The sequence below is a fragment of the Bombina bombina genome, chromosome 2 (genome assembly GCF_027579735.1).
Source record: "Bombina bombina isolate aBomBom1 chromosome 2, aBomBom1.pri, whole genome shotgun sequence".
NCBI lineage: Eukaryota > Metazoa > Chordata > Amphibia > Anura > Bombinatoridae > Bombina > Bombina bombina.
In genome coordinates, this window is record NC_069500.1 from 323,242,837 (window position 1) to 323,255,668 (window position 12,832).

The 12,832-nt window shown below is 38.1% G+C and overlaps 1 protein-coding gene across 1 annotated transcript in view; it reads right to left on the minus strand.

Moving 5' to 3' along the window:
• SUSD2 (sushi domain containing 2) overlaps positions 1-12,832 on the minus strand; it is a 307,943-nt gene that overhangs the window by 214,514 nt on the left and 80,597 nt on the right. The window contains exon 16 of the mRNA XM_053699745.1: positions 6,777-6,944. Coding sequence (XP_053555720.1) covers positions 6,777-6,944 — 168 coding nt within the window. The remainder of the gene's footprint in view (positions 1-6,776; positions 6,945-12,832) is intronic.

A 12,832-nucleotide genomic window follows, 5' to 3' on the forward strand; every position in this document is an offset into this window, starting at 1 on the left:
GATGCGGGAATAAGTTTGATGGGGATGGGAGAAGAACGTATAGTCTTTAACGTTTGGGTGGTGAATTCGCCAGGCATCATGGACATTTAATTTTGAAATATGGGATTTAATTAATTTTAACGTCTTTTGGGGTATGGATGACGTTCCAGAGGAGCAGTCTAAATCCGGGTTTAAAGCTAAATTAAAATCTCCTCCTACAATCAGACAACCCCTAGACATTTCAGAAATTATGTTAGTGGTTCTAAGGAAGAACGGGGCATCTCCAGAGTTAGGGGCGTATACGTTAGCAATGGTTATGACTTTATTGAATAGTCGGCCAGTAATCACTATTAGTCTTCCTTCTTTATCTCTAAAAATATTAGTGAGATGGAAGGGAATCTGTTTACGTATCAGAATTCCTACACCGTTGTGTTTTGTAGAATGTGATGAGAGAAAGACTTGGCCGAATTTCCTAAGGGACTGCATGGGTTCTCTGCCTTTCTTAAAATGGGTCTCTTGGAGGAGGATAATATCGCTTTTAAGTCTACGATAATCTCTCAAGGCTTGGGATCTCTTCTGGGGGATATTTAGCCCTTTAACATTATGGGACAGTAAATTGATAGTCCTAGGTTGTACAGTCATATCTTATATATTCAAGGGTGACTATAGTTAAATAGGATGCTGGGACACTCGGGGAGCAGCATAGGGTGATTATAGCTAAATGTTGTAGAGAGTAAATGTGTGTATTAGTGCGGGAGGTGAGTAGTACCCTGTGTATTATCTGTGTGAACAATTGCTGAATAGAAACAAAGAATTCTTGGAAATAAACATACTGATATATAAATGAACAGTACAAAAAAACAATTGTATGCAAAATTCGACTGGTATTAGGTGTATATAGACATTCAGAAACAGTTATGACATTTCTAGAAAAAACGGATTGCTTAAATGTGAGCATATGAAAAAACAAGCATAAATAGAAACTTAAAATTTTATGGTAACAAATGGTGGTCGTGAAGTTCTGACATGACACCATTCAAGGGGGTGGAATGATGTCGGGGAACTTCTATGGCATTCGTAAGGTATATGACCGGGAAATATCATTTATAATAAAAGTGTAGATGAACCCAACTGAACAGTTAAACACATTAAACTAGGGTGAAATAAAACAAGAGTTCGAAATGATCATACGATACCCTGGGAGTTTCAAGGCTGATGTCGGTTCACAGGAGCTTAAGATCAAAATAGCAACTGCGTTTATCACAGTAATAGTCTGTAAGCCTAATGTCCTATAAGGAAGGGAGGTGAGGTAGCGTTGCTAGAGGTGTCAGGTATCTTCATCTGGTGTAGGGAGGCCGGTCTTGCGCCTCTTGGGGGCCACCCTAGACCAAGGAATTCTTTGCTCTCTTGAAGATCCTTCCTCCGGGTGATTCCTCAGGAGTGGAGGGTCTATGACTGTCTCTGGTGGCGGCTCAAATGAGAGGTTAAGTTTTTTTGATATGTGGTCTAGGTCCGGAAAACTTTTATATATCACTTGCCCTCCGTTGTGCGAGATTATAAGGCTAAATGGAAAGCCCCAGCGATATCGTATGTTGTTTTCTTGTAGAACCTTAGTTATAAAACGGACCTCTCTCCTACGCTGGATTGTTTGAGGGCAGAGATCTTGGAATATCTGCAAATTGTGGTTGTGAAATTGGATTACTCTTCTGGTCCTGGCCGATTGCCACATCTCTTCTTTTACAGTGTATTTCAGAAATTTGAGAACAACATCTCTTGGGGGAGCAGGAGGTCTGCTGGGAGGTCTAAGGGCCCTATGTATTCTTTCAATGTCTTCTGGCAGAAGATTGGGAGATTGAGGGAGAAGAAACTGAAAGAGTTCTGTGACATATGTTCTAAGTTGATCTTGTGAGACCTCCTCTGGGATCCCACGTATTCGCAGATTGTTCCTCCGGCCTCGATTTTCGAGATCTTCTATTTTATCAGATAGGCTTTGAAGCATTGAGTCATGTATAGACAGTTGGTTAGAGTTTGTACTGACCATGTTGTTAAGGTGGTCTTGGCCGTCCTCCAAAAATTCCATTCTAGAGCCTAGTTCGTTAAGGTCTTTCTTTAAATCTTTAATCTCATCTTTGATGAACTTTTTTAGTGATTCAATGTCTGATTTAGATGGGAGGCCAGCGATCTGCGATTGTATAGACTGTAAAGGGTCCTGTGTGGAAGCAGGAGCCGGGATGGTGGATGCTGGTTCTTGAGAGTGCATAGTTTCTGGAACTGATGGTTCGTGTGGATGAAAAAATGAAGAAACTGATGGCCCCAACTGTTTGTTTTGCTTGTCTGACTTATTGCCTTTTCTGCTGGTCATGTTATGGTTGAGGGTGGCCGTATTGTTAGGCAATGCGGTGAGAGGGATCGTAACCAGGGGAGTGATCTAACTATGCGTACAATTGTGGTGGGGAGCAGTTGTTTGAGGCCTAAAAGCGGGTCCGTAGGCCCGAGTTCACCTAAACATACGTCACAGGTTAGTCTATTGTCAGATAAGGCCCCAGTGAGTGCTCCGGTAAGTGCTTTTTGAATTCAGAGGTAGTATCTCCGTGTGCTGTATGTGAGAGCCTGGAAGCTAGGCGTTGTGTATGCCAGAATAATACCTGTCCTCTCACGTGTCGGCCCGGCTGGATCTGGTACCGCCGTGTAGCTCGTAACTCAACTCCCTTTACTGGTCACATGCGGGAGTAAAAGTGTAGTCGCCCACGATGAGGGATTAAGGGAGATGGTTATCTCTGTGTGGTGAGGCGGCGGGTTCGTGTCCTGTTATTTTCAGTGCTTCTTATATTATATGCGGCAAGATGGCGGCCGCGACCTTTGCTCCGGCGATCTTCTGTGTTGAAATTAAGTCCATTATGCCCAGAATTGGTTACAGATCTCAGGCCAGCTATTTAGAGGGTCATAGTATAGACGGTCATAGCCATATTGGATTATAAAATGCCAGTTTGTATGCCATAAAAGGCCCGACAGCTCCGGAGCTTAGTTACACTGCTTCCATGCTCCAGCACGGCGCAGCTCCGCCCCCGCTGAGGTCACTTTTAAAGCCATTAAAAGCTCATTTTCATTTAGCTCACAATGCAAGCAGCTAGCCAAATGCTGACGATAATGTGCAAAAATGTACATTGACCTAAGTGTAAAGGGTAAGTATACTAGTATAATAATACAGTATAATAGAACATAAAGTATATTAAGAAATATATCTATATTAATGTAATAAGAACATATATATTTATTTATATACAGTATATATATATATATATATATATATATATATATATATATATATATATATATCACATGTAAAGGTTGCACTTACAAATCTTTCATATGGTTCACTATAAAATACTGACAGAGAACTAAAAGTGCTGCATTAAACTTAAAGGGACAGGAAACCCATATTTTTTTCTTTCATGATTCAAATAGAGCATACAATTTTAAACTACTTTCCAATTTACTTCTATTGTCTAATTTGCTTCATTATTTATGTATCCTTTGTTGAAAAGCATAGCTAGGTAGGCTTAAGCACCTGGGTGCTATATGCTGAATATCCCAAGTGAAGTGTACAGCACCAAGGGTTAATCTGATGCACGTGGAAAAGGGGAGACTGCAAACCCTTAACAAATCCACAAACAGAATCCACAGCGCCAAATAGATATTGCAGCTTGTTTAAACATCCTCTCACAAGCAGGTACAAAATACACAAGCGACATTTTGGGAAGTTATCCCTTAATCGTGCTATATGCTGATTTGTGCTGAGCCTACCTATGCTTTTCAACAAACAATACCTAAATAATGAAACAAATTAGATAATAGAAGAAAATTGAAAAGTTATTTAAAACTGTATTCTCTATCTGAATCATAGATAAAAAAATTGGTTTCCTGTCCCTTTAACCCATTAATGACCGAGGACGTGCAGGGTACGTCCTCAGAAAAAAGGCAGTTAACGCCTGAGAACGTACCCTGCACGTCCTCGGTGTGGAAAGCAGCTGGAAGCGATCCTGCTCGCTTCCAGCTGCTTTCCGGTTATTGCAGTGATGCCTCGATATGGAGGCATCCTGCAATAACCTTAGATGGCCATCCGATGCAGAGAGAGCCACTCTGTGGCCCTCTCTGCACCGGACATCGATGGCCGGTATCGTTGGTGGGTGGGAGCCGGTGTGGGAGGTGGGTGGCGGCCATCGATGGCCCTGGTCATGTGGAGGGGGGCGGGATCGTGGGCGTGCAAGTCCGGGCGCGCGGGGGCGCGCGCACGTGCACGAGGGGGCGCGCGCGGGCGCGCGCGCGCTGGGGCAGGGACCGGGTGGGGACCGCTGCACTACAGAAAAAAATGTGTCCCAAAATAAAAGTGGGACAAGTAATTTTTTTAAAAAAACCTTAGTCGTTATTTAGGTGGTGGGGGTTGGTCCGTGGGGGGGGGGGGGAAGCTACACTACAGAAAAAATAAAAAAAATAAAAAATAAATAAACATTTGATTGTGCAAAATGGGTACTGGCAGACAGCTGCCAGTACCCAAGATGGCCCCCAATAAGGCAGAGGGGGAGGCTTAGATAGCTGTTTTGGGGGGGATCAGGGAGGTTGGGGGCTAAGGGGGGATCCTAAACACAGCATATGTAAATATGCTTTTTTTTTTTTTTCTTTTAAAAAAAAATCATCTTTTATTTTAGTACTGGCAGACTTTCTGCCAGTACTTAAGATGGCGGGGACAATAGTGGGGTGGGGGAGGGAAGGGAGCTGTTTGGGAGGGATCAGGGGGTGGGATGTGTCAGGTGGGAGGCTGAACTCTACACTAAAGCTAAAATTAACCCTGCAAGCTCCCTACACACTACCTAATTAACCCCTTCACTGCTAGCCATAATACACGTGTGATGCGCAGCAGCATTTAGCGACTTTCTAATTACCAAAAAGCAACGCCAAAGTCATATATGTCTGCTATTTCTGAACAAAGGGCATCCCAGAGAAGCATTTACAACCATTTGTGCCATAATTGCACAAGCTGTTTGTAAATAATTTCAGTGAGAAACCTAAAATTGTGAAAAAATTAACGTTTTCTTTAATTTGATCGCATTTGGCGGTGAAATGGTGGCATGAAATATACCAAAATGGGCCTATATCAATACTTGGGGTTGTCTACTACACTACACTAAAGCTAAAATTAACCCTAGAAGCTCCCTACATGCTCCCTAATTAACCCCTTCACTGCTGGGCATAATACGCGTATTTTGCGCAGGGGCATTTAGCAGCCTTCTAATTACCAAAAAGCAAAGCCAAAGCCATATATGTCTGCTATTTCTGAACAAAGGGGATCCCAGAGAAGCATTTACAACCATTTATGCTATAATTGCATAAGTTGTTTGTAAATAATTTCAGTGAGAAACCTAAAGTTTGTGAAAATATTTGTGAAAAAGTGAACATTTTTTTTTATTTGATCGCATTTGGCGGTGAAATGGTGGCATGAAATATACCAAAATGGGCCTAGATCAATACTTTGGGATGTCTTCTAAAAAAAAAATATATACATGTCAATGGATATTCAGGGATTCCTGAAAGATATTAGTGTTCCAATGTAACTAGCGCTAATTTTGAAAAAAAGTGGTTTGGAAATAGCAAAGTGCTACTTGTATTTATGGCCCTATAACTTGCAAAAAAAGCAAAGAACATGTAAACATTGGGTATTTCTAAAATCAGGACAAAATTTAGAAACTATTTAGCATGGGTGTTTTTTGGTGGTTGTAGATGTGTAACAGATTTTGGGGGTCAAAGTTAGAAAAAATGTGTTTTTTTCCATTTTTTCCTCATATTTTATAATGTTTTTTATAGTAAATTATAAGATATGATGAAAATTATGGTATCTTTTGAAAGTCAATTTAATGGCGAGAAAAACGGTATATAATATATGTGGTTACAGTAAATGAGTAAGAGGAAAATTACAGCTAAACACAAACACCGCAAAAATGTAAAAATAGCCTTGGTCCCAAACGGACAGAAAATGGAAAAGTGCTGCGGTCATTAAGGGGTTAATAAATGTTTTTCATCCATCTCCAAGTTATATATTTACTCCCAGACAACAATAAAAACAGGTTTTCTTTAGTTAGATGAGAATTTTTTTTAAAAAGCAGGTAATGCGCAAATGTACTGTTACCTAAACTGTTTTTATGCCAATTAGAACAGCTATTGAACCTTCAAAATATTTATCACTGAAGAGTTCTTTGAATTCTTTTGAACCCTGTAAACTATAACTAGTTATTGCTGTCACAGTAAGGGTTTTTATAAGAAAAAAAATAGATTAAAGGGGCATGAAAATAAAAAAACAATATTTCATTAAGATAGAGAATACATTTTTAAGAAACTTTCAAATTTACTTCTATTATCAATTTTGCTTCATTCTCTTGGTATCATTTGTTGAAGGAGCAGCAATGCACAATTGGGAGCTAGCTGAACACATTGGGTGAGCCAATGACAGGATGTGTATATGTATAGCCACCAATCAGCAGTTATCTCCCAAGTCCTGAGCATACCTAGGTATGCTTTTAAAAAAAAAGATAAAAAGAGAACTAAGTAATTTAGGTAATAGAAGTAAATTGGAAAGTTGATTAAAATTGTATGCTCTGCCTGAATCATGAAAGGAAAATATTAGGTTTTATATCCCTTTAATTTGAATGTATTATATATAGCATTTATTTAGTGCTTAATGTCCCTTTAATTGCTATAAGTACCATAAAGTCTAGCCGTATATTGGCTGTAAATAAAGCTTTTACCTGTTTCATGATATCCCCACACTTCAATGTTGATTTCTTTCTCTTTGAATGTTTCTGGTGACCATGTAACAGTCAAGGGACCACCAAAATGAGGAGTACCATAATATTGCCATAGGGTTTCATTCTCCAGATTACATTTTTCTGATGGTAACACCTTCCCGGGATGCACTGACAACAAATTAAAATAAATCAGGACATATTTTAAATTTTGAACAGAAATTGGATATTGTATGAGAAATTAAATTATGTAACTAGAAAAGATATCAAAAGAGAAGAATGTTCTGTCAAGAAATTTAAAAAAAACTATGCTTACCTGATAAATTCATTACTATCATGGTAGTGAGTCTACGAACCATTTCTCCTGGGATTCTACTCCTGGTCAATAGGATAAGGAAAAGATTCTCTGAACTCTGATGAAGCGCATGTCCTCATGCGCGAAACGCGTAAGCTAGGAGCTTATGGAAGTCTGCTCCTAATAAAACCCTTTGCATATACTCAAAGACTCAGTGCTTCTTTTTCCTCATTCTCATAAGGAAAAGATTCCCAAAGCTCTAAGAGCACTAAATCCCTCCCAACCGTCTAGTATTCAAGTGTGACAAATAGCCAAGAAAGGAGAAGTAGAATGGTAAGAAAGGACGAAGTAGGGGAAATTAGGTGCAAACCAGAACTGCCGCTCTAAAATGAAAATGGCTGGGTCTCGTGGACTCTCACCACCATGAAAGAAATTAATTTAACAGGTAAGCAAACATTTTGTTTTCATTTCATAAGGTGCTGAGAGTCCATAAGCCATTACTCCTGGGGACAAATACCCAAGCTGTGGTGTCCCTGAGTACACAAAATGTTTTTAAGGCAGGCACCGAATCACCAGACACTGCTGAAGGACCTACCAAATACATCAAAGTGGTAGAATTTAGATAAAGTATGTTGCTGCCTTGCTAATTTATTCAACTTTATCATCATTCTTGAAAACCCAAGAAGAAGAAACTATCCCGTCTCCACATAAAGCGTGGTAATCAGGAGATTTAGCTAAAATGCTAAAGAAACTAATGTGGCCCTCTAAATTTTACGAGGACCAAGGAACAAACAAATTAAAGGATAGTCTAAAAACCTTTGTAATTTGAAAGTAGAGTTCTTATGATCTCAAAATTTCAAGCGCTAAGCTACTAGCCAGCATAAAATGTTACCACTTTTGATCCCACCCACACCAGACCCACTAAACCCCCCACATTCTTTGCATATGTTTAGCCAATGTAAAACACCTTATTGTGCAGTAATTTTTTTATACCATAAATTAAATAATGCTACATACAGTAATAAATTAACAAAAATAAGCTCATAGCAGTTAGCAATATCAATTAGGGTTTTGGAGAAGAAAACAACTGGACAGAAAAAGGAAGTTGTTGAACTGAGAGAAAGCAGAGAGTGTTGACATTAATGTGAGGTCATAGCAGACCTTTAATTTTTTTTTTATAACTATCACCTCTTATCTATCTTTCTCCACTCCCTCCTCTCTCCAATCTCTCTTTTTACCCCCTCACTTCTCTCTTAGGCCATATATTCTCTTTACACTGTCTCTTCTCTGTCAAATATCTTAACTCTTTTTTTTCTCCACTCTTTCTTAACACTATATTTTTCTCCAATCTCTCAATGTCCCCTGTTTACCCTCTAAGAAGTAACAGTCTAAGCACTAATGGGGTCCCTTTAGCCCCGGAGGAATAACATATCCTTGCCCTTTCATGGATTTATAATATCCCTTTAGATAATATTTGTAGACATTCACTAACTAACTTTCAACTTGCAACTGTAAAATTTCCACTCGCGAATGGCTAGTGTGCTAGTGGAAGTTTGAGCTTTGTGTGTGTAACTGTAATAACAGGAATTTATATTTGACTTATCAGATAAATGAGAAGGAGGCAACATTCCTTGATTTAAAGATAACTATAAATAATGGCATCTTACAGACTAAGGTGTATCGTAAAGAAACAGCAACCAATAGCCTGTTGCACGCATCTAGTCACCATCCACAAGCACTTAGAAATGGGATACCGGTGGGATAGTTCTTGTGACTAAAAAGATGCTTTTCCACTGAGGAAGATTTTGAGATACAGGCAGCAGAAATGGCAAAGAGATTTTTACAAAGGGGCTACTCTAGAAGGCAGATTCGCAAAGGGTGGATTAGGGCCAGACAAATGCCAAGAAATCAGATGCTATATAGGAACAATCAGCCTAAAAATAATGATAATCAAATACGACTGATCACAACCTATAATTCCCACTGGAATAAGCTTTGTAACATACTTAATAAGCACTGGCATATAATGTCCAGTGATAGCACAGTGGCAAAATATATATCAAAATATCCCCTGATGACTGCCAAGAGGGCCCCCAGCATTAGAGACAAACTAGTGCACAGCGAATTTCAAAAAGAAGTTCCTACAAATTGGCTGACTAGATCTCAGATAGTAAAAGGATGCCACCCGTGTGGCCGATGTGTATATTGCAGGTATATAGAAAAATCATCTAGTTTTAGCACAATAACCTCAGATAAAATGTATTACATTAATGAAAGAATTATGTGTAATACTAAAAACGTAATCTACCGGCTACATTGCTCGTGCCCAATGTTTTACATTGGAAAAACGACACGAGAACTGAAAGAGAGGGTTAGGGAGCACAGGGATAGCATCAAAGATAACATTCAAGATAGCCCTGTGGCCAGACATTTTCAGATATTCCATAATTCAGACTATGCACAACTAAAAGTACTTGGCATTGAACATGTGAGGCCTAAGAGTAGAGGGGGCAATGTGGATCAAATACTACTCCAGCATGAATCACGCAGGATGTATAGATTGAACACACTGTCCCCTACTGGCCTTAATGAAAAGATTGAATATGCATGCTTTTTATAATCCTGTAGTCATTTGTACCAATAATGACATATGATATATATGAAATAATCCTTTAATATGGTATGGGGGACTTGCAGTGAGTATATAGACCTCCTATGTATATAGAATTAAGAAGTTGATGTATATTTGCTGATAGAAACATTTGTAAATTTGTAAATTAGCCATATAAAAAGTGTCACCTCCAATGCGTATGTTGTATAACAGTATATATCAAAATTATCACAAGACGTTATCTTGTATGAGGCGTTATATCCCTTTAAAATGTGGTTACAAGGGATTGGCAACAAAGTGATTGAACAAGTATTTAAGTACCTAAGGAGTAGGATCATTATACATCTGACGAAGCCCTAGTCCAACCCACAAAGGGGAGGGGCGAAACGCGTAATGTGTGGAATCTAATCTGTACAGTTAAGGAGAACGCCACAGGTGAAGCTGTTTTTGGGAGTACCTGTTCACAAGTAGTGTAATTTCCGGAGAGTAGCAAGTGACGAACCGCTTTGGCACAGACATCAAGCAAAAGATATAGAGGCAAGTGATATCCTGGAAGTATCAGCCCAAATTGTCGTAATGGTGAAGGTAAGCCATGCGTTTTAAGTCTTGCACCCTGTATTTGTTCCCTGAGGACTGTGTGCAGCATACGGCCTGTTGGAAGTTTGTCATCAGTCCATCCAAGATTAATAGGAGACTGGACTTTAATAACTCTGCCGGAGCGTGTGTTAACACCTAAGTGCCCGGATTATAGCAGTGTATTAAGGACGGTACATGGTTGTCTCTTTACCGGAGCGTGTAATTTACACTAAGTGCCCGGAAAGTATACTGGCCTAGTTTTGGCTGTGAGAGTACATGCTATCATGGAACAGTGAACTTTATTTTTCTTTTGTGATTACTGCAGTGTAAAGGCATACCCAGAGTTCTTATCTCCCTCTTAATAAAACGTTTGGTTCAAAAGTGCTTTCTAGTGCAGCCTTGTCCTTCTATGGTCCCATATATATTTTTGGGATCCTTTCTTTTCAAGTATGATATATATATTATTTGGGACTGCTAGCACGGAGTATACACTTATTTAATACAAATTCTGAGTGCCCCCTTCTCCCGTCAAACACACACACACACACACACATATATATATATATATATATATATATATATATATATATACTGGGAGAAATAAATATATTAAAAACATACAATGTATAAATGTGTATAGGTATATATATATATATATATATATATATATATATAATACCGTCCATACCACACAGGTTATACTCTCCAAAGGTCGTCTGCCTGGGTGCTATTATGCCTTAAATATTTCCTGTACAAATGACAGCACTCTCAGGTCTTTTTTCAAAATGAGATCAACAAAATTCTCTTTTGTTGATCTCATTTTGAAAAAAGACCTGAGAGTGCTGTCATTTGTACAGGAAATATATATATATATATATATATATATATATATATATATATATATATATATATATATATATATATATATATATATATATATATAAAGACAAAAGATGAATGAACCAGTAGAAAGAATCCACTGAATCACTCCTAGGCGCTCACAAGGTATATACTCTATACCCAGCACCTCATAAAAGTATATATATTTTCAGCAAGAAGTATCCAGCTGCCAAAACCCAAATGGCAGAGGAGACCTATCACTCCTCAATAAAGAGACATAAATAGAAAGAGGCAGGGTGGCGCAGAAAACTCAAACTAAAAAATATAATAAATAGATAAATAAAATACAATACAGTTTATAGTAAAATATTATAGCAATGAATAGTTATAAATAATAAAGTGATATAATATAATGTGTTACAAATGTCCATTAGCTATAAAAAATCCTAAACGATCAGAAGTAATCAGGAGCACATCAATTACGGAGAGCAAAGTCTTCAGGTGTTAGTCCCCTATTAGATGTACACTTACTTGAATGAACCTCAATCACATGAGGTAAGAATGTAGCACTTTCATAAAAGAGTAAGGCACTCCCTGTAGAAAAGATAGAATGATCCACTGGATCTCCCAGAGTGCAGGCTTCTGTATCTTGGAATATGGATAGTAGAATCCTCCAAATGTCCTCGTGCTCTCTTTAGTAAGTAGTAACTTTTGTACAAAGACCTGTTTAAATAAGACTTCTGCAACTTTTAAAGACGGTGTGGTATTGCCAGTAGTTCTTCAAAGTGCCTCCCTTACCAAGGTCCCAATGAACCTGAGATACAAATAACCAGCCTCTGACCTCACTGCACGTCACTGCTGTCAAGAGGACTTTCCAGCCTCAGTATAGTTCCTATGAAAACGGTTGCTGAGCCATATAAGGTGTAGGATTATAGTTGCTCTTATAGTTCACTTTCCAAAGAAATGTCAGTCCATAAACCACTAGAGTCCTCTGCTGCTTGTTAACCAAATGGATCCCTCACACCAAATGAAGTAGGGCAAAAAACTTGAATTCTTTCAAACTTTGTTTGTCCTTTAGAGATAATTCCTCTCAGTCTCTCAGCAGAGTGTTTGCAGTTCTACTATCCATATTCCAAGATACAGAAGCCTGCACTCTGGGAGATCCAGTGGATCATTCTATCTTTTCTACAGGGAGTGCCTTACTCTTTTATGAAAGTGCTACATTCTTACCTCATGTGATTGAGGTTCATTCAAGTAAGTGTACATCTAATAGGGGACTAACACCTGAAGACTTTGCTCTCCGTATTTGATGTGCTCCTGATTACTTCTGATCATTTGTAACACATTATATTATATTATATCACTTTATTATTTATAACTATTCATTGCTATAATATTTTACTATAAACTGTATTGTATTTTATTTATCTATTTATTATATTTTTTAGTTTGAGTTTTCTGCGCCACCCTGCCTCTTTCTATATATATATATATATATATATATATATATATATATATATATATATACATATACATACACATACAACCCCAATTCGGAAAAAGTTGGGACAATATGGAATATGCAAAAAACAAAAAGTGATTTGAAAATTCAATTCACCCTGTATTATATTGAAAACACATTATTAACACATTGTTTGATGTTTTACCTTGTGAATTTATTGTATTATTTAAAATATACACTCATTTGAAAACTGATGACTGCAACACGTTCCCAAA